Source organism: Palaemon carinicauda, chromosome 27 (assembly GCF_036898095.1).
Source record: "Palaemon carinicauda isolate YSFRI2023 chromosome 27, ASM3689809v2, whole genome shotgun sequence".
NCBI lineage: Eukaryota > Metazoa > Arthropoda > Malacostraca > Decapoda > Palaemonidae > Palaemon > Palaemon carinicauda.
This window is the reverse complement of record NC_090751.1, coordinates 81,692,262-81,715,546: the sequence shown is the minus strand read 5'-3', so window position 1 is coordinate 81,715,546 and position 23,285 is coordinate 81,692,262. Positions and strand designations below refer to the sequence as shown.

At 39.6% G+C, this 23,285-nt stretch overlaps 1 protein-coding gene and 1 long non-coding RNA gene across 5 annotated transcripts in view; one reads left to right on the top strand and one right to left on the bottom strand.

Moving 5' to 3' along the window:
- LOC137620770 (uncharacterized) overlaps positions 1-23,285 on the bottom strand; it is a 311,911-nt gene that overhangs the window by 35,663 nt on the left and 252,963 nt on the right. The window lies entirely within an intron of this gene.
- The window catches only part of LOC137620768 (uncharacterized), a 146,880-nt gene continuing 145,108 nt past the window's right edge, over positions 21,514-23,285 (top strand). Inside the window, exon 1 of one of the 4 annotated variants that reach the window (XM_068351182.1) lies at positions 21,514-21,641. In XM_068351182.1, coding sequence (XP_068207283.1) covers positions 21,617-21,641 — 25 coding nt within the window. In that variant the 5' untranslated portion in view covers positions 21,514-21,616. Of the gene's footprint in view, positions 21,642-21,801; positions 21,857-21,915; positions 22,045-22,436; positions 22,551-23,285 lie in introns of those variants that run through there. The other 3 variants (XM_068351184.1, XM_068351181.1, XM_068351185.1) reach the window with 3 other exon arrangements.

Sequence of the window (23,285 nt, the reverse complement as noted above, 5' to 3'; positions counted from 1 at the left end):
TAGGAACATTCTCAAAGGCAGACAAGTGGTGGTTACGCACTGTATGTTAATGGAGAAGTGTCTCGTCTCTAAGGTATGAAGAGAGTAAGTATTCGTATTGGAATATTACATTGCACAGGTGAATATATAATAAGGGTTGAGACCTTAGTATCTTCATCAACCATAAGAGGAAGGGGATAATAAAACTATGACAGACATGTATTTCATAGGATAAGTAGGAGCGGATTGAGACGCACAAGTAATAAAATAAGAATTTTATTTCACAATTGCAGAGAATATAAATGAATTGCAATAAATGTAAAGTTAATTTACAACAAATTATAATGTACATAGTAATGAAAGACTTGCTCTTGAATCTGAAAGAGCATTTCAAATTTATTAGTAGGCACTCGTTCTCGAGGAACGTCAGTCTTTAAAATAAAACACATCATGCTCTAGGCATGCGGCACTCGTGTGACGACTATGACATTTCACCCGGGATAAGAACAGTTATATGAAAAGCACTAAGTGTTTTCGACATCACTACGTATCACTCGAGGGTTAACATAGGCACCCGAAGAGTTAGAGTCCCAAGTAACTCACTGTTCTATGCAGAGTTAGGTGCAGGTTTCATAACACTACCTGCGGCTACCCCAAAATGTTTGACTTCGTGCACTTGTTTCGCATAATGTTTGAAGAAAACATGCGAGGACTTCCAGCCTGTGAAACTCTTAAGGCTTTCGAAATCCATACTCTGAAAGAAATTCAGAGACGATGCAACTTTTCTAGGATCGTGACCGGTGGGTGTACTGTCAGGATCCGCTCTGCGAATGAAGTAGGTGATTTTCGCTCTTAGTTGTTTCAGTGACAGGTCGCTGCCCAATGTTTCTCCTTTGAAGAGCTGGCCTCCACCAAAGTCCGAAGTTCTGCGAAGATAGACCTTGAGGCTCTCTACTGGGCATAGAGAGGCATCTTCTTTCAGGGGGCATATTCTCCAAGGGCCCCATCTTTTGGTGGGTAATTCGTTTTTGGCGAGAAACGTCGGATCCGGGTCTCCTGAGTCAGTAAACAGGATATGACCCTCTTCTCTCGATAATGCCACTATTTCGCTGACTCGGGCTCCTGAAGCAAGAGCAAAAAGCAATATAACTTTCTGAGTCAGATCCTTGAGAGGGCATGAATCATTATCAAAGTTGGAAGCAAAATGGAGCACCTTGTCCAAAGACCAGGAGATCGGTTTCGGTGGGGGTGCTGGGCGTAGACGAGCGCATGCTTTCGGCAGTTTATTGAAGATGTCACTAGACAGATCAATCTGGAAGGCATACAACATTGGTCTAGTCAAGGCCGATTTGCAAGTAGAAATCGTATTGGCTGCCAAGCCCTGTCCATGAAGGTGAATAAAGAAGAACATGCAGAAATCAATAGTGATTTCCGTAGGATTTTTTGCCTTGACGAATGAGACCCATTTTCTCCAAGATGATTCGTATTGCCGTCTTGTGGATTCGGTCTTGTATTCCTCGAGGAAGTCTAGACTTTTCTTCGAGATCCCAAACCTTTTCTTCGCGGCTAGGGAGAGAAAATCATGAGATGAAGGTCCTTGATTTTCGATGATGAAGCGAAGACAGTCGACTTCTGTACTTGCTGGGAGAGAACTGGGCCCGGGAGAGGGATCAGCGTGGGCTGCAGCTCCAGGACCAGGGGGTACCAATTGCTCCGGGGCCACTTGGGAGCCACTAGGGCCGCTGTCCCTTTGAAGGTTCTCAGCTTGGAGAGGACTTGCAGCAGAAGGTTGGTGGGAGGGAACAGGTAGATCTTGGACCATCTGTTCCAGTCCAGTGACATGGCGTTCACTGCCTCTGCCTTGGGGTCCTCGTATGGGGCCACATATCGAGGAAGTTGATTGTTGTCGCTCGTTGCGAAGAGATCGATCTGAAGTTCTGGGACTTGGTGAGAGATGAAGGAGAATGATCTTGCGTCTAGAGACCATTCCGACTCTATCGGGCTTGTCCGGGATAGAGCGTCCGCCGTCACATTGCGGAATCCTTGTAGGTGAACTGCAGACAGGTGCCACTTCTTCCTCTCTGCCAGACGGAAGATTGTCAGAAGCACCTGATTTATCTGGGGCGATCTTGAGCCTTGGCGATTGAGACATCGAACTACCACCGAGTTGTCTAGGGTTAGACGAATATGGATCGAGGGAGGCGGGGAGAGTTTCTTCAGTGTTAGAAGGACCGCCATGGCCTCCAAGATGTTGATGTGAAACGTGTTGAATAGGGGAGACCATGTGCCTTGAGCCTGTTTTTGGTGGGAGTGACCTCCCCAACCCTCCAGCGAAGCGTCCGTGTGGATGTTGAGTGATGGAGGTGGGTGTTGAAGAGGTATGGACCTTTTCAGGGCCGTCGCTTCCGACCACGGCTTGAGGAGAAGCCGAAGTCTGTTTGGGAGCCGTCTCTTGAGGTCTCTTCGAGCGATGGATGCAGAACGTGTCCAGACTCCCGCGGCATCCTTTAGCTGTGAACGAAGCACTGGGTTTGTCACTGAGGCGAACTGTAGAGAGCCTAGAACTCGTTCCTGCTGGCGTCTTGAGATCCGTTTGGATTTCAGTAGTCGCTTGACAGACCCTGCTATTTCCTTCCTTTTCTTCTGGGGGATGGAAAGGCGGTGTGACTGAAGGTTCCACTGGATTCCTAACCATTGGAACTTCTGAGCTGGAGAGAGGCGAGATTTCTTCGCGTTTATCTTGAATCCCAGGTGTTCTAGGAACTGGGTGACTTTGCTGCAGGATTTTAAACAATCCTCGGGCGATGGAGCCCAGACTAGCCAGTCGTCGAGGTAGGCCATCACCTGGACGTCTCGGAGGCGGAGCTGTTGTACTATGGCGTCCGCCAGCTTTGTGAAGATCCGAGGGGCCCCGTTGAGGCCGAAGGGCATGGCCCTGAAGGCGTAGCTTTTCCTTCGGAGTCGAAATCCTAGGTAGGAGGAAGCGTGATGGTTCATTGGAACGTGCCAGTAGGCATCCGCCAGGTCTATGGAGACCGTGTAAGAACCTCGAGGCAGAAGGGTCCTTATCTGTTGAAGAGTCAGCATCTTGAACTTGTTGTTCGCTATGAACTTGTTGAGGGGGGATAAGTCCAGAATGACTCTGAGCTTGTCGGAGTCTTTCTTGGGGACGCAAAACAGTCTCCCTTGGAACCTGGTTGACTTTACCCTCCTTATCACCTTCTTGTTCAAGAGATCTAGGACATAGTCTTCCAGAAGGGGGGTTGATTGTTGGAAGAATTGCTGGAAGGTTGGGGGTGGTTGAGTCCAACTCCAGCCTAGACCCTTCTTGACGATGCTGTGTGCCCAGGGATCGAAGGTCCAACGATCCTGGAATTAGCGGAGTCTTCCTCCCACCGGAAGCACTTCATTGCTTCTGGTGTCCCGAGGGCTTACTGCCTCGGCCGCTAGCTCCCCTTCCTCCTCTGCCTCTGGAGGGACGGCGAGATGCGTCTCTGCCTTCACCTCTGCTTGAGCCTCTACCTTTGGGACGAAAGGTAGTTGTCTGTTGCTCAAAGGCAGGGGTGAAAACCGGTGACTGGGACAAAACCGGTTGGGTGACCAGCTGAAAGGTCTGTTGTGGCTGAGCAGCCACTTGGGGAGTAGCGGGTCCCGGAAACTGCCGTCTTTGTTGACGTTGCTGGGGTTTTGGCTTGAAGGATTTCCTCTTAGGTTGAGGGCCATCGTCCTGAGAGGATATCCTCTTTTTCGACATGCCCCACTTGTTGAGAAGGTTCCTATTCTCAGTGGCGGCCTTGTCGGTGATCTCTTTCACAAGGTTGGAGGGAAAGAGGTGCTTACCCCAGATGTTGGAGGAAATCAGCCTCCGGGGTTCGTGTCCCACTGTGGCACCTGAGAACACGAATTCGCGACAGGCTCTCCGAGCCTTCATGAAGTTGTACAGATCCTTTACCAGAGTCGCCATGTGCGATTTGGCGAGTACCATGTAGTGGTCGGGGACTCTGGTGTCACCAGCCATGACGTCAAGCTGTACTTGGAGGGACATGGATGCTGCGAGTCTTTCCTTCGTGTCTTGTTCCCGACGAAGGAGATGATCATTAAGTTTCGGGAGGTCTTCCTTAAACTGACGTCCAGCAATGTCAGGATCTAGTTTTCCCACCACGAAGGTATGCTGGATAGCCTTCCAGTGTCGAACGTCGGGGGGAGTCACCATGGAGAAGGGTCTGCACTCCTCCAGTGCAGGACAGGGCTTCCCTTCTCCCACTGCCTTGTGACACGCGAAGGCCTTTTCCGTAAAGGGAAGGACTGCGTCGTCGAGTGCGACGTAAGTAGGATGCTTCTTGCTCAATGCCGGAAGCTTTGAGCAGGTAAAACCCCTACTTTCAAAAGCGTTGGCTAGCATAGCCTGGGCCTTCGGGAGATCGAACACTATCACCTCCTTAGGTTCGGTCTCTTCTTTAGAGGCAGGTTCGGATCGAAGCCGGACGTAACAGTCCGCGTAAGCCTCAAAGCTCGGGAAGAACTCCACTTCTTCCAGGGCAACCGAGCCGATCTTATCGCTGATGAAGATCCTGCCCGTCGGGATGACCATATGCTCAGCATACCTCCAGGGGTTGGCATGTGAGCATGCAGGGAGGTCCTTAACCGAAATCCTCTTCGATTCTTTGGAACCTCCCATGGACCTGATGAACTCGTGTGTCACTTGAAGCTTCTGTTCCATAAGGGCTTCTATCATATGGAACATCTCCTGGGTGGATGGGATGGGGTCCGGGGTAGCGGAGGTAGACGGGAGAGACACTTCCGTCGGTGTAGGAGTAGGGGCGGGGGCGGAAGGCGGAGCGACCTCCTGCTCCGACTCGATGTAATCCACCTGGTCCTCTTCATCGTCCGCGCCTTGGGCCATGAGGGTCCTCTCCGTGTCCTCCGAAATATCCGACATACGTTCATCGTTGTCGGCATCCAGGCGACACTCGTGCATGGACTGGGCCATGACAACATCGGGTTCCACCGTGATCTGGACGGTGGGGATCTGATCCTTGGGGACCACAGAATCTGGGGATGCCTTTGGGAACAATAAGGCCCTCATGTCTTCAGTGGCAAGGTACGGTCCGGTGGCATTCTTCTGGAAGCCACGCACCCACTTGTGTAGCTTCTCTCGAGAACCGTCCCTAACCTCCGCTGAGGGAGGATTGTTGAATGCGTCGACCAGGCGATCCTGGCAGACCGTACAGTTCCGCGGGTCCCAGAACTTTAGATCCCCTTTCTTGTTGGCACAAGGGGCGTGGGTCCTACACATCGTGTGTCCATAAAAGTGCGGGCGCTTCACTGCACAGAAGCTGTGGTCGCACTTCAGTTGCTCCTCCTGTAAGAGAAAGAGAACATGAGTATGGGGGAGTCATAAGGATGACTCTTAAACTAAAGTTAAATATTAATTGATTAATTTTAACATAACATTAAGTGTGATGCACAGAAAATGGGCAGAAAGAAGGAGATAGATACATACTCCATGTAACTCGCCCGGCTGGTTACCGTGGCCTTCATCCATAGACAATCTGCTGTGCCCAGAGGCACAGGATAGAGTTCAACATGGAATGCCCGTAGGGCAGTGTGAATTCTATTGGAAATTGTCCAGGGTATAAGGCTAAGACTGAGGCCACTCAGACACTAGAATTGGGAACTAGAAGATCCCATAGGGTAACGGTTTCCGGCAACCAGCCGTGCTAAGATACACACAGCATGCTGGAAATCTGTGATATGCAAGAAGACAGCATGGTTACTAATAGAACGGTAACGGACGACTGAGGCTATGAGGAAGGAGGGAAGGCCATCGGCTAGGCGCCGGCGGCAGGCGGTAATCCCCCGGCACGCGGGGGACTGGCGGCGCAGAGGGTAAGGGTTAAGTCACCAAGGTAGGAGGTGGGTATCACCGACAGTAGAGGCGGCAAGGGACCGGCACCAGGATAGAGAAAGAGACAGAAGGGGGGATGTAGGGGTCCGGCCACGGACCCCAAGACATCCCACCTGAGTGGGTGTACCCATGATAGAGGCTAGCCCTATCACCCAGAAGCGGGGGCCGCAGAGGGCCGGGAGCTAAGGGAGCCCAAGGGAGGGCAGGGAACACCCAAGAGGGGGGGGAGAACCCCTGTAGACAGAACGCATCTAGTGGCTAACCCCATAGGACACTATGAAGGGTATATGTACCAGAGCGGACTGTACACGGGAGCTCAAGGTAGCCCTACCACTCCACCCTAGGGAGGAGTTGTAGGACAGGGGACAGATGGGTATAGACTAACCTAAGCATAGGCTAGGCCATACAAGAGATAGGTGGGGAGGGGAGAAAAGAAGGGTCTTCTGTGGAGGGGGTTCTGTACAAGAGTGGCCACCAAGGAAGGGAGGACACTCCCTAGCCTAAGGTAAGGCAGCCTGTCTGAAAACGGTGCATGGGTATCGTTTCAGCAAGGTACAGAACTAACCCCTCCAAAACCTAACCTAGAGCAAGGATGTCACACCCTGAACTAGGAAGGTTGGAAGATGTATCGCTATTACAGGAAAGGTCAGAGACCTAGCCCCAGCAATAGAGGAAGGACTAGCCGTTCCTCATTCTCGGACGCAACCCTAAGGGGGAATCATTCCCTTAGGGAGGACAGAGAAGCGATATAATACTCTGATATGAGCTTGATCCCCTTACGTGGTAGGGGGAGCAAGGCTACACAGAGGGGGTGCCCTAAGGCAGGGGATGAAGGAAGCATATAGGGGTCCTACTAGTAGGTTAGGTTAGAAAGACACACTATCTAACCTGTCCCTTATATGGTCCCTGAAGGCGAAAACACTTGCATCACAGTCAATAGTATTGTAAAATAATGCCACTATCTTCATAAATAAACCTAGGATCACTGATAAAATCATGCATGAACACTGATATAGGCGCTCTGGCCTAGGGGCTATACTAGCCAACTGGTATGGGGTCAGTTGATGACCGATAAAAAGGCGTCAAAACACGATATAAAAGTTCCTAGCTATGAAGACTAAATAACTAATAGTATCGATCAGTTAATAAGGCCGGAAAATGCTGTTGAGGCTATCTAAATAAGTCATGCAAAACAACAGCGACGCCATAAAATGGCCGGTTCGGTCGAGGCACAGCTCTGCCACAAAACATCAAATATCTCGAAAAGTAAAAGTTACTTTACGGTCAGAGCTTATTTAAACAATACTGGAACCTTGTACTCAACTTTCCAGAAGAAGGCGAGGCCGAAGGTAGCGACATAACGAAGATGCAAGCTGATGAAAATGCACAAGGGAAAATCCGTCTTAGCAAGGCAAGCTACTAGAAGAAGGATGAGGACGGACGTGACGTCATTTAACAATGGCGCCCGTTTTTTTACGTCTCGAGTACCAAAAGTAGCCACGAACGAGATTAGCTTTGGAACGGCTCCCCAGCTATTCTCCGCCCCTACACACCGAAGTGTTAACTCTGTTTGGGGTGTAGATAGCTATGTGGCGCGTTAATACATGCGTCCCCTGTTGATATACGATGTCTTAAAAGGGAAACCTTTAGGATACTCGCTCCAGAAGTTAGAATTCTGTGATAACCTGTGGTTAAATTCTCTGGGAATATTTAGTAGTGATATACCCAAGGAAGCTACCAAAAAGGAACCTTCCATCAGGACGCCATGGCTCGAGCCCAAATATATATATATATATATATATATATATATATATATATATATATATATATATATATATATATATATATATATATATATATATATATATATATATATATATATATATATATATATATATATATATATATATATATATATATATATATATATATATATAATTTTTAATGAATTCATACAGATCAACAATATCATTATAAATGGACAATCGTGTTTAAATTAATTCTACCATAGTATATCTATGATCCTACAACACATGGAAGTTTCTACCTCAAGGGATTAAAACTGGATTAATTCTAATGAAATAGTAGTAATGCCCGTTAGTAATCTTTAGAAATACCATATAGTATTTTTCTAAAGTAACCGACCGAAAGGTAAAATATTGACGAAAATCTTCCTCTTTATAAACTGAAGCTGTAAAAAAATAACGTTATGAAGAGAAATGTCTTAATTGCCGTTTCAAATGACTCGTCTCAAAATTCCCATTTTCAATACAACGTCCGTCACACATCCCAACAGGTAGAAAGCGAAACGACCACCTAGCCACACAACTCGACGCAAATTTAACCTACAGAAAAAATATAAAAGAAGAATAGTTCTTCGTATTCTATAAAATATGTCTCTGTCGACCTATTATTCATAATTCTGAATACCACTTAATTATTCTAACGCACATAAACTAAAGTTTGCTGAAGTTTATGAAGCCTTTTCAACCTGTGTTACCAGATAGGGGTCTAAAAATCCCGAAGTCATAAAAAATTCCCAAAACAACACAAAAATCCCCACCACAAATATCTTATCTTCTGATCATGTAGGCTTTCCTAATACAGAAATGAATCACTAGACTTCACATAATTGCAAGTAAACTAATTGCAACAATATAAAGGTTTACTCATCTTTGATTCTTCTCCATAGAAAATTGTACAGAATATCCCCATCAGACACACAAAATCCCCAAATCTAGGGATAAATCCTTAGATCTGGCAACATTAACATTTCAACACCATTTTCTATAGCGACACAGTTAACACTTCAGCCTTTTGACAATCGCTTTCAAATTAAAATCTAATTATTGGAACACTCACCATCAGCCAGGAGAGGCGATGGCTGTCCATCCTACCAAGGTCCTTTAGAATCCTAGGCTACCACAATCCTCATCAATGAACCAGCAATGCCACAATATGTATATTTGCCATCAGCAATATTTACGCAAACAGTATCAAGACGCCATTACACACCACGCGGTAGATGTTTCGGCAAATAACAAAAGCACTTTTAAAGGTCTATAAATAATCTCGCTTCATTTACCATTGCTCCTGTCATCACTAGACATTGGAGTAATTGCAAAATCAATATACAGCTTCAACACCAACTACAATACGAGAAAATAACATAAAACAACTGAACATTTCCACAATCTTACTTTAAAACACGAATGTCAACTTGTCAATAACGGATTTCAAAAAAGTAACTAGAAAGTCTAACTCTAGAAGGTATTACTTCTTCTTCTTCTTCTCTTTTCTACTGGTTGCAAATTCATAAATTACAACTCATATATTTTCATACATTTATATATTGTGTAGTCGTTTGTTTGTATCTTATTTACTTTGTCAGCTATATATTTTATATCCATATTACATAGATAAGTCTTTATCCATGAAATTATTTACTTGTGTATATGCTTGCATGTATACTGAAAAAGGAAACCAAAGAGTTTTGGATAATGGGATAACATTGAAGATGATACCTCACATAGTCTCTCTCTCTCTCTCTCTCTCTCTCTCTCTCTCTCTCTCTCTCTCTCTCTCTCTCTCTCTCTCTCTCTCTCTCTCTCTCTCTCTCTCTCTTGGGATTCAGGAGAATGCAGAGGAAAACAAGGGATAATCGTAGGAGGAGGGAAAGAAGAGGAAAGAATCCCATGCATGTATAGTGGGAGAAACAATAATTTTGTTTTTATTCAAGGTATATACACAAACACACACACACACACACACACACACACACACACACACACACACACACATGTCAGAGGCCTTTATCCTGCAGTGGACTAGTAAAAGCTGCCGACGATGATGATATATACTGTTAAAATTTTCCAGTAAAAAAAAAAACGGTAAAAATCCTGGAATGAATGTTGCCAGGCATTTACCGTTTTAAAAACGGATATACTGACGATAAGGAGTGATATTACGGTCACCAAACCGTAAAAGATAATAACAAAGTAAGGTAAAATTAAGGTCGACTGTATTTTACTGAAATACGGCTGAGAACAGTAGATTTTTACGGGGAATTTCAGATTGAAAATAAGGTTTTCTCACAGTGTGAATATATAATGTTCGTTATAACATTTTTCTGACGTTATATAATATTTTATTTGTATGTTAAGGTCATGCTCTTCGCACTCCTCAAGAGAGATTAGTTCACCAAACGTTCAGCTGGGCTCCACAAGGCACAAGAAGAGTTGGAAGACCCAAACCTACATGGCTAAGGACTACGAAGCGCGAAGTAGATGATGAATGGAGATGTATTGAATTAAAAGCTCAGGATAGAGACGACTGGCGAAATCTAACCGAGGCCCTTTGCGTAAATAGGTGTAGGAGGAGGAGATGATGATGGTGATTATGTTATGTAAGTCCTTTGTTCTAGAAATCGTCAAGTGTGCACAGTTAGAATGATCTTTTGCGCACAAAGTGACACTGTTCAGTCTCAGTAGTTTTGAATGCACTTACTGTACAGTATATAGCCTTTCAATACTGTAGTCTGAGGACGAGTTTAATGCTGCTAAAACTCTGGAGGAAAATGTTTTAAATTTTGCTTTAAATTTTGTAGTTTATGCTTCGCACAATTCAGCAAAGGTATTTAAATGTTTAAAAGCCGCTTATGAATGGCAAGGGAAAGGGTCAGTGACATTACCATATCGAGCAGAACAATGCCCTAGAAATTGACTGTATATACATATGATCAGCGCTCAAGCCTCCTCTGCACCTAAAGTAGGCCCAAGCAGGATCATGCAATGGCTGCTGATGACTCAGCCATGTAGGCCTTGGTCTTCCAACTTGTTAGTACCTTGTGGAACCCAGTTAAACGTTTGGTGAACTATTATATGCATAGGCTAATGTGTGGTACTGCTATAAACACACATTAGTTTTCCGATCAAATGTCTCTTCAATGTGGTGTAATGTTTAGACTTGGTAGGTTACTTCTTCTGAATAAGTCTAAGTAAGTTAACTTTAAAATAGTTTATTTCTTTAAAAACAGTTATTAACATCTCCATCACAGGAGTATAGATGGTTTGGTCGGATGGCCATTCCGTATGACAGCTTGACCAGAAAAGTAACTAAAATATACATATTGATGATAATGTCTAATTAGTTATCTCAGCATTTAATGATATATGTAAACACAACATTAATACCGGAAGGTACTTAGATCCGGTGAGAGACAACTCTTTCTCACGGCTTGTTTGTGTTTACTCTTCATGAAAAATGTTACATTGCAATTGATTAGCAGTGTCTTGACTTTCGCATCCGGTTTATGACTGAATTGGCATTTTCACACTCGCTCCTAATTTCTACATTGACCTTATAGGTCATGGATTTAAACTTGTAATTTTACATACATTACATTAACTCAGTCAGCTACCTTCAATTAATTGAACTCTACTGACACGTTCAAAATATGTTTACTAGGAGTGTGACTGGATATATATATATATATATATATATATATATATATATATATATATATATATATATATATATATATATATATATATATATATATATATATATATATATATATATTTATATATTATATTTTTCTTTTAACTTTAGCCATAAACAAACGATGAAGTATGAATGTTCAAATAGGTACATTTAAAGAAATTACATGGGAAATACAGATCATATATATGGTACATTGTTAGCAAATGATTATAAGGTACCAAAAAAAAAATACTGATGTACATATGATTCGGTAACTTGTAAAGAATAGTTATCACCTTTGTCAAAAATACAGATTATTATAATATGGTAATTAATAAAGAATATTTGTTACCTTGGTAAAGATATTATTTTAGTGCACAAATACGAATTCCTGGTATGTACACGCACCACGGTTTCGTATATATATATATATATATATATATATATATATATATATATATATATATATATATATATATATATATATATATATATATATATATATATATATATATATATATATATATATATATATATATTAATATTATTTTTATAAATAGGGCTTATATATTTTATTAGATGCCCATAGATTCTTTATTTTAACATTTAGGGCTTATATATTTTATTAGATGCCCAAAAAATTATTTATATTTTAAATGTTTTTAAAAAGTTTTTAAAATGCAAATGTTCAAGAGTCTCTTCAACTACATATTACTAGCGTACTAACTGCTTTTCGTGCACAACACTTTTCCAAGACAATTGTATTCCTTTGAGCGAATGAAGGTTCCAATTTCAAACACCTTTAAATTGCAATAAATAAGGAGTTTTGTCTGGACATAGCAAAACGTTCTGTTTGATCTCCAACTTATTTTTTCTTAATCTACGCCAAACAAAGATGTTAACGGCGATAAATACCATCACCGTAAGGCTGATTGCTGCTAGTAACAAGTAGAAATGAAGATCTGCATAAGTCGGTGTCGGGTGGTCCATCTCGGTTAATTTCATCAACCGCTTAGCCACTCGTGCGTTGTATGGGAGAGGTAAAGATGGGACTGTTGTCGCCCACATAAAATTCGCGAAGTAGGCCCGTTCTCTGATGATAGTGTTGATTCCTCGGACCGTGTAATTCGTGGACGTACCAATGCAACCATCTGCTACAACGAAGATTTGGGAATAGGACGTGGATCCGTCCGGGCATGATACATTGAAGCCGGCCTTGTCGTATCGTATCCATGAGCCGTTGTTCAGTCTGCAATTGAACTTATTATCGTCAAAGGGATAAAGCTTTTTCAGACAATTTTCACGTGTATGGGAGAGAGCACCGTTTAGCACTATACCTAACTCGCATGAATCCATTGAGTTTTTATGAAATTCGAAGGAGTCAGCTGTACATATTTTTTTATTCATTGTGTCTGAACAGTGAGTTAATTGATTTAAGTCTTTAATGACCGTATATGTTTCCTTGTCTGGGGAAATCAATACATGTCCTGTCACACTGGATATTACTTGGTTTGAGTTATTCGTCATGAAAGTCGAAAATGGTGATATCCTGTAAGATTGCCAGGCATCGGAAGAATCAAAGGGAATTGTAATCATAATCCTGTGATTTTCAACGCTTACTGTAATTAGGCTGTAATAAAATTCTAACCTACGTGCGTCTAAAAAAGGAATATAACCTAATTTCTTCCGTCCATTCTCCACAATTAACGTTAAGTCTCTTATCGGCAACAAATGCGGTGACAGTACACCTTTAGTCGCTAACGTAATAGCTTACACATAGTCTTTTGATTTTTCAATGAAATGTGCAATTCTATTATGGATATGATCTATTTTGAATTATAATACGTTAACGTTGCCAACAAATCTTGTACTTCCATAATCTGACTGATATTACTAAAATGTTCGTTCACCAAACTCATAATCTGATTGATTGAAGCTAACTGATTCCTTAGTTCTGATAAAATCAATTCATTTTCATGAGTCAAAAACTCAATTTTCTTATTATGATTACTAATCTTAAGATGATTGGAAATCCCTAAGCCTAAACTTGCAACAGATCCAAAGATATTTAGTGCAGCAAAAATAAACGGGTTACATTTTTCAAGGTTATTGTGTCTTACTGTCCACATCAAAAGGTCACGAGTCAAAGATTCTGCCTCGTAAGTCTTTTTTTGCAAGTCGTCGGATAGCATCTCTGCAACTTTTAGTGTCGGTGCAAGCGAACTCTCTGTATTAAAAGGAAAGTGTCTTCTATACATTTCATTTAATGAACAGCAAACCTTGAAATGGCACTCTTTAAGCTAGTGACGTCATTCTCTGGGAGAAAAATTGCTTGCATGCGTACTTCAACAACTACGTTACTTGGTGTAATAAAAACGTCTTCTTGTCTCTCTACTATAGTGCCATATTTAAAATCTATACTTTTAGTTTTAGAGCTCTTCCCACACGAGGAAAATGTCTGAGCAAACAATATCACTCCTAACAATAAAAACTTTATCTTGGAAACCTGTAATGAGAAAAATATATGTAATTACTCCTGTATTAAGAAGAAAAAAATTTTAACATATAAATTTCATCGATAAAAAATAAAAAAAAAATTCCCTCACTTCCTTCTCTCTTATTTTAATTTCTTATGTGAGCCAATGGTACAATTCTTTCATCAGTGGGCTGGGATACGTTTTGAACTCTAAATCTATTGGCCGTTAATGTTTCCAAAATGCTAAATGGGCCTTCAAACTTAGGTGTCAGTTTATAATTGAGTCCTTTACGTACATTTACCTGTATGTATACATTATCACCCACGGTATATGTTTTAGAGGGCTTCGCTATTTTATCATGATTCCTTTTCATTATGATTTGTGATTCTTCTAAATTCTTTTGAAGGATATCAAAACGACTTTTGCTTGCATTTATACATTCTTTTAAAGGATTTGATAAATTAGTTGTAGGCGTTAATACATGGAAAGGTGTTCTAACTGGGGTACCTTACAATGCCTCGTGCGGCGACATTTTAATTGATATATGATATGAGTGATTTGGAGTACTTAGCACCGCAGGTATTGCAATATCCCAGTTGGGGTCTGATCCCCCTAGTGTTAACCTTAATATGTTTAAAACCTTCCTATTCGCTCTTTCCACTAGCCCATTCGACTGTGGGTGATAGATCATGGTATTGATTTTCTTTATGCTAAGGAATTTACACAAGGAGTTAAGGAAATGATTATTAGATTCTCCACCCGAGTCTGAGATTATCATGTGTGGAATTCCATGTTTACAAATGTAACACTCGTAAAACTTCCTAGCGCATTCAATCGCAGTTTTAGTTTTAAGCGCTATCAGTTCTGTATATCGAGTCAAAGCATCTACAATTACTAAGAGGTGCTTATTTCCTCTGTCTGACTTGTAAAATCCTGTTAATAAATCTAAATGTATCCTTTCAAAGGGTTGATTGGGCACGGGATAAGCCCCTAGGCTGACAGGTGTTTTTGTGTGCCCTTTGTTTTCCTGACAAGTGCGACAATTAGCTATGTGTTTTTTTATATCTGTAAGCATCGTATGCCAATAAAACAATTATTTGACTTTCTGTGACATTATGGAGAACCCCGGGTGTCCATGCAACCAATTTAGGACAGTGGATATAAGTGAGATTGGTACCACTACCTGGTCGTTAGTCACATGTGGTGTATTGTGGGTTTTCCTTGTCATAGATCTACACAGAATATTGTCCTTGATTATATAATTCTGCTGCGTATACTTTACATATTCCTTTTCCTTACGATTTCCTTCCAAAGCATTTATAATTTTTTCTAATTTCTGATCTTTTCTTTGCTCAGTCTGTAATAATTCAGTGCTCCAGCCCAGATCTTCCTGTTCAGATATAGTTTTAACAATAGGCATGGATGTTGATATATCTATTAATTCAGCTAATGGCTCCGTACAAGATGACACGGGGTTGCGTGATAATGCCCGATTCTCATGCCAAAATCTTGGATGATCAAATGCCACCGAGTTCGTTTGGGGCTGTGACTAAAGCCTTTAAAGAAATCGGTTAGGGGTTTATGATCAGTAAGACCCTTGACGGGATAACCGTATATTATGAACTTAAAATGCACTAGTGAATTAACAATAGCTAGTCCTTCCTTGTCTATTACCGCATACTTGCTTTCGGAAGTTCTCAGTTTTCGAGAATAAAAAGCTATCGGGAAAAATTGATTTTCATATTGCTGAAGCAATACCCCACCTACTCCTAAGTCTGAGGCGTCTGTTGCAATGAAGAATTCCTTACTGAAGTCAGGAAATTTTAAGATAGGAGAACTACACAGTTCATCTTTTAAGGTATTAAACGCCTGTTGATGCTGCTCAGACCATATGAAATCTACGCCCTTCTTCGTAAAATCAGTTAGGGGAGCGGCTATTATTGAATAATTGTGTATAAAACGCCTGTAATATCCACTACACCCCAGAAATTGCTGTATTCCCTTTACATTAGTAGGTATCAGAAAGTTACGGATAGCTGACACCTTAAAACCTAAATAGACCAATTCTGCTTTGAAAAATTCACACTTACTAATCTTTACCCTTAAGTTATGTTGTCTTAGTCTCTGTAGTACTAGTTCTAGTTTACGTAGATGTTCTTCTAAGGTACTGGAAAAGATTACAAGGTCGTCCATATAGGCATGCAATATATCCCCTAGCAAGTCTCCAAACACTATGTTAATCATTCTTGTAAATGTTATGGGAGCACAACGTAAACCAAAGGGCATACGTAAAAATTCATAATGTCCCCTGGCTGTTCTGAAGGCTGTGTATGGGATAATATTTTCTTCTAATGATATCTGGTGAAAGCCTTTAAGTAAGTCCAAACTGGTAAAATATTTATTTTGACCTAACAAAGATAAAATATCGTCAGTACATGGCACTGGGAATCAATCAGGGATCGTTTCCTCATTCAAGCGATGGAAATCTACGCAGATACGCCATGTTCGATCTTTTTTCGGTACAACTATTAATGGAAAATTATAAAGGCTGTTTGATTTCCTAATAACTCCTTCTTCTAGCATTTTACTTACTTCATCATTTCTCTCATTCTGGAATTTCATAGGGAGTCTGTACGAGGGTACATAAATAATTTTCTGCTTTTCCTTTAACCTTATTTGATGTTCTATGACACCCGTTTTACCTAAGGATCCATCCGTAGTGAAAAAAACATCACGATATTTAGTTAAAAGTCCAAAAAAATTCTGCTGAATATCTTCTTCTTGAATGCCTTTATTGATTTTATTTTTGATAAATTGCAAAAGGGATTCATCCGCAACTGATTGAGCGTGATTGATTTCAGCGACGGTAAGAATACGATGTTTATAAACTTCTACATCCAAGAAATGTTGATTTTTGTGAATTACTAAAGTGGTTCTTAAATGATTACAGACTTCAATATTACATTGCTGATGTGAGCCTACTGTATAAATAGCTTGTGTGATGGACAATCCGTTAGTTTTCAAAGTGTCGGAAAGGATTAATATTTCAGATCCTGGTAACGTTTTCTTTATTTGCACTATTAAATTCGAAGGTATGTTTGGTTCGATAGATTGCGTGCAAGATGATATTACGGGTGAACGAGAATTCTGTTGGGTCGCGTATATTATTTCTTTATTAGTGAGAGAAATTATTGGTTCTTCAACATTCGTCAGTTTTATTCGTCGTCTCCTTTTTATCCAAAAATGATTTTAAGGTATTAGAAGACTTATAGAATTTTCCTTTGATATACACGCTGTGCTTGGCAGGGGCTAAGATAATGTTTTGATTACCCATAGACGGGTATCCTATAATTACAGCTGGACACATATCAATGTTTTGTACAACAACAAAGGTATCGGCAAACGTGCGCTTACCGACCTTGTACTGAACATGAGTTACGCCTATTACATTTAATTTATTATTTCCTATACCCGAGAGCCTTACTCCGGATTTCTCTATAGGGAAGTTCGTAAACAACAAATGATGTGTCCTCAAATCCATGATATTACGTGGACTACCAGAGTCAAAAAATAATGTAAAGGATCGGTGTCCTAAATCTACAGCATATAATGTTGGTCGTAACTCATTTTGACTTATTATTGTGTGAACTTGTTGCAAATCTACGGGAGCATGCACTAATTTATTTGATTCGGTCGTGTGTTTCGTAGGAAAATCTATTGCCTCACAATGATCTGATAAAACATTAAATGGATTATTTAACACCACTGATGTTGATTTAAATGACCCAACATTACTCTCTTCCCCACTGGAGTTAATTATGTGGTATTTGCTTTGCTCTGCACATTCTGAAAATTAGTCTGACCTTGCGAGTTCTGGCTAGACGGCCCAGGATCAGAGTTATTTGAAGAACTATTTGTTTGTTTTTTATTCTGACCTATATTGACGTTTGGCTGTTTCTTCTTATTGAACTGAGGATTTTTCTTTTTATTTCCATATGGAATTGACTGTGGAATTGACTGTGTATTTCTAGGATTCTGTTGTGTCTTACGCGAGTAGCACTGACTATATGAATGAGTCGAACTATTATGTAACGAACAGAATCTCGTTCTGCAGTCTGCAATCAAGTGACCTTGACGTTTGCAATTATAACATGTCATTCCTGCGACTTGACTATTATTAACTACGTTTACTTGTTGTGGCTTTGTTTAATTTTTTGCAAAAACTTGTGTAAACAAGGGATCAAGATCAGTACACTTAGACATGTGTTTCTTTATCTGTTTATATACGTCCAATTCTGTACTTGCTGGTGTTAACTTTTTATCAAAACACCGCACTAAAACCTAACTTTGAAATCGTCCTATGTAACTGCCTCTTGAAACGAAACTCCCCCCAAATACACACTCGCATCTCCTTTAGAAAAGTCTATAAAACTTTTAGCTTCTTGTAATTGTACAAATGGGTCTATAATTTGTTTAGCATTTAAATGGGTGCCGACGGAAGAAATCCACGACTCAACATTCTGAGGTAAGAAGCCATTGACTTGACCTTGAAAAGGAAGTATAGCTGATTGTGCATTAACTAAAGTAACAATGGGAGCCGGGATGGGGTTACTCGGGGTGGGGGTGGGGTTACTTGGACTTACAGGAGGTGTCATGTTGACTTTAACTTGTTTTTTATCTCTTCAATTCCTTGCAATTCTATCAAAATCTCTATATGAATACAGACGTCCACTGCGTAAACGCATAAACGCTATTCAAATAAAGATCATAACATAATCCCCCAATACAATGATACAAATATAAAGATATTTCCCGAGAACTTCTGAAAGAAAACGGAATTAGCACAGAGAAAAATAAATTCTAGACGAGAATTCGAAGTTGAATACAGTTTCCTTTAATGAAAGAAAAAACGAAGATTAACAAACAACTCACCTTAGCAATAATGGACGATTGACTCGTGATAACTACACTTCACTGTCTAAAACTGAAATGAATAAAGAAATGTACTTAGCTTGGGTTTATATGGGCGAAGGGTGATGTCGTCATTTCCTCTCTCTCTCACTGGTTTGCGAGAGTTTTGATGTTTGAGTGAATGTTTTTGGTCCAATCTCCCGTTGAACGTAGTGTTTCCTGGATATGATTCTCGAATGTTTAATAAACGTTGAATGTCAGTCCTTGGTTTTCTTAAGATGTTGATTGAAGATCCAGTTCTTCAGTTTGTATAACATTTATTTGTTGGTATTCAATGTGTTCATTTCTTCGGTGGACGTAGATACTTCGTCAAAATTGTAGATTCATTACTCTTGATACTAAAGGTGATTTAGGTTGAACGCTGCCACCAATTGTTAGTATGGTACTGTTATAAACACACATTAGTTTTCCAATCAAATGTCTCTTCAATATGATGTAATGTTTAGACTTGGTAGGTTACTTCTTCTGAATAAGTCTAAGTAAGTTAACTTTAAAACAGTTTATTTCTTTAAAAACAGTTATTATATTATATATATATATATATATATATATATATATATATATATATATATATATATATATATATATATATATATATATATATATATATATATATATATATATATATATATATATATAACTGTACACATACATATCCCCGTCATAATAAAGAACATGTTTCTAAAAGACTTTTGTTGAATTTGTACCCAGTATTCTTCATATGGTTCCCTCATTAGGCGTTCCACCACCTCTTTAACTAACCGTTTATCATTCTGATTATCTGATACAATGATGGTTTGAACAAGTAGCCTATGGTTGAGGTTCAGGTTCTTGGTTCCTTATTGCTCACTCCGCAAAATAAGATAGGTGCAAAGCTTCTAAGCTTATTCTTATTATTATTATTAAGTTTATATCACCTGTACCTTAAATAAATCAATATCATAATGAGATTCTCAATCTTTTCTTTTATTCCCTTCTACCTTGAAATTAGATAGGATAACACCTTGCTATCATCAGTTTGGGCAACCTATTGTGGTCAGTTTGGACTTCTTAAATTCTTCTTTTATATGCATTGTCCTACCTATAAATGCAGCCAGATCCCTGCTAGGATTTTTCAGCGTACCTAAATTTATATCTACATTTTTAGCTGTCCTAATTTTGGGCATAAAAATTAAATGTTCGGTAGTATCTTCTTCATTTTTGCAAGTTGAGCATATTTAATCTTGCTTTCATCACAAGGGATGCCTTATCCAGATTCATTTTTCTGATAAAAGGCAGTGGGCCATTTCCTTTACAGTAATAAATCTTAATTTTTTTCATTATTTTCTTTTTTTTCTTCAATAGTTTCTTCTATTTTTTTTCCATAATTCTTTTCTTGATTTCTTTTTTCAGGGTCCCTTTCCCCCAATTTCTTATTTCTTCAACTTCCATCCCATATTTACAGCAGATTTCTTCTACGCTCTAGCTCCAGCACTTTCCATACGTGTTCTTCAACTGATCCTCAATTATCTCTCTTACTAATCTTTTTTCCTTGGAGTTTATGATATTATGGAAGAGCATTAATTTCTTATATTCTATTCTGCAGGACACCGGCCATATTCCTGTTTCTGCAAGTATGCCCCAATATGGAGTACTCGCAGGTAGTTCATACATATTATTATTGTTTATTAAGCTTATATATACTACCTGTGCCTTAAATAGATTTATATGGTAATGAGATTCTCAATCTTTAATTTTACCCCATTTACCTTGAAATTAGATAGGATAACACCTTGCTATCATCAGTTTTGTCAACCTATTATGGTTAGTTTGGACTTCTTAAATTCTCTCTTTCATACGCATTGCCCTACCTATAAATGCAGCCAGATCCTGCTAGGATTTTTCCAGCGTACCTAAATGTGATTCTCCTGGAATAAACTCCTTTGCCTTCAGCATCCTGGAGGTTATCCAGCATGCAGAATTTATCAAAAAGCCATGCTGACAATGTTGCAGAACCTCTTATCAGTTGATCTCATCTTGGCCACTGTCTTCCTGAGAATCTTTCAGTTTAACTATTAGGAGTTGACTGCCTTCTAAGGGGTTTCTTACAGCAGCTTTGATTATGTCAATGGATATTTTTTAATGGTTTTCAACATCTGAGCCAGTAAATCGTTAGATCCCTGTTAAAGGCTTAGTGTTGTGTTTGGCAAAGAATCTGTTGTAGGACTTGACTTCTATGCTATCATCAGTTTTGTCAACCTATTATGGTCAGTTTGGACTTCTTAAATTCTCTCTTTCATACGCATTGCCCTACCTATAAATGCAGTCAGATCACTTCTAGGATTTTTTCAGCGTGCCTAAACTTATGTCTACATTCATTAGCTGTTCTAATTTTGGGCATAAGAATAAATTGTACTAATTCCAGAAGAGCAAAAGGAATCTTTCTAATCAACCAACATCATTTATACGACCTAATGATATCAACTGATTCATCGTTTCATTGATACTTTGCAGAAACTTTCTAACACCTCACTCTCTCTCCTGCTGGGATTTGCAAATAATGAAGTCTGGGTAAATAGTTATTAATACATTAAAATCTTAAATATCTCACATATTTTTTGACGTTGTGACTGAACTAAATATATGATATAATGTTTATTATTTAGTTACCCTTTATAGTTTATTTATTTCTTTTCCATTTTCAAAGAAGAAGACCTGCTAGTCTCTGCTACTTTGCTATAAATGGTCAAGAAAATCTGTTTTGGTTAATTACTGATCATATAAATATTTTCTTGAATTAAACGAGTAATCATCGGAAATAATGGCAATGAAGGAAGAGGAAAGTGGTAAGTTTCATACAGTTCATACGATCTTTTATTAAATAGGGTTCATTTTGCTACTTGCTCATGTTAGCTATTGCAGCGGAGTTCATAATCCATTTGTTTACTAATCTCAACAAAGGACATAATATCAATTATCTTATTATTTTGTCTTATTAAAATGGAGATCATCCTGAAAGTAATTATTATTTTGTCTTATTAAAATGGAGATCATCCTGAAAGTAAAGGTGTTATTATAGTTCCGGAGTTTTAAAGGGTGTTTTCAATGTTAGCCTACAATATTTGGTTAATATTTAGACGACATAGTCTCCTAGTTGCCCCTTGATGCCGAATGGCCTCCTAGGGCCTCACCACCGGAGCATAGGGAACCACGAATTACTTGAATGGCCCGGATTTACAGGAATCCCAGGTAAATACTGGAATCCCCTTGAAAATTACCGAAATTCCCTTCAATATCACTGCAAACCCTTAGAAATCTATAAATATGTTTTTATTAATTTACATTATATTTTAGTAAATTAATTGAATAAAATGCGTATTCTAAAGCAATTTTCTTGTATATAGATTTACACTATAAAAGGGTACAGAACCTAACAAACCCACCTAACCTAACCTATTAGTTCCTAGGTCACATCCCCTAGCCGGGGGCAAGCCCCCGGACCCCCTTCCTAGGTCACATCCCCTAGCCAAGGTTCTACCTGCAAATATTAAAAAAATATAAATGCTAAAAACATAAAAAATAACGTATTTTATTAAAAACATATATTTATTGATTTCTAAGGGTTTGCAATGATATTGTAGGGGATTTTGGTAATTTTCAAGGGAATTCCAGAAAATCCGGGGCATTACAGTATTTCGAGGTACCGCCGGAGCTTATAGTCCCTAATTATCAAAATCAGTGTAATATAAGCCTTGGTAAGGTTATTTTGGGTAAAGTTATATGCCAGTTTGGGGTGTATGTATGATAGCAGCCACCTTTATGTGTTATTATGTCTAACTCAGAATAAAGCAGTGTAAAAGGGGGGTCGCAGGGGCGTCAGCCCCCTCCATTAGGTAAGTAGGTAAGGACACGGCTTGTAGGTTAGGTTAGGGGAGAAAGTTTAGGTTAGTTTATGTCCTTATTTAAAGAATGCGCGAGGAACTGGCCGCTGATATACAAAGGCTCCCATATTTTCTTAATGAAGAAAATGACATTTGTTGCTGGTGTATTTATTGGTACTAGCAACTGTTCTGATGCAATTCATTTTTAGAAACCCATATTTTTCAAATTTTAGATCTTTACAAAATTCAGAAGTTATGACTGAAAACTCACATTTTGAAAGTGAAACAAACAAGAACATCGTCTAACCTAAGCTAGGAGCCGTATCCTTAGCTACATATACTCATTTACAAGCGCCAAGCCCATCGGTGACCCCTCCCCGTAAACTGCAGTATCCTTAGCATACCCTAAGACTCAAGCCTCAACCAAGCGTTTACTTCCTAAGCACCTTCACCGCTAAAACTAGGTTTTTCAGGCATAGAGTATCCCTCGGGGCTAACCCATCCATGAAACTTGAAAAACATATTTCTGGCTATTAATGATATCAAAACCTGGATTCTTTGTAGATCAGTGGCCAGGTCGGTAAGTTTTACTGTATTACAGATTATCAT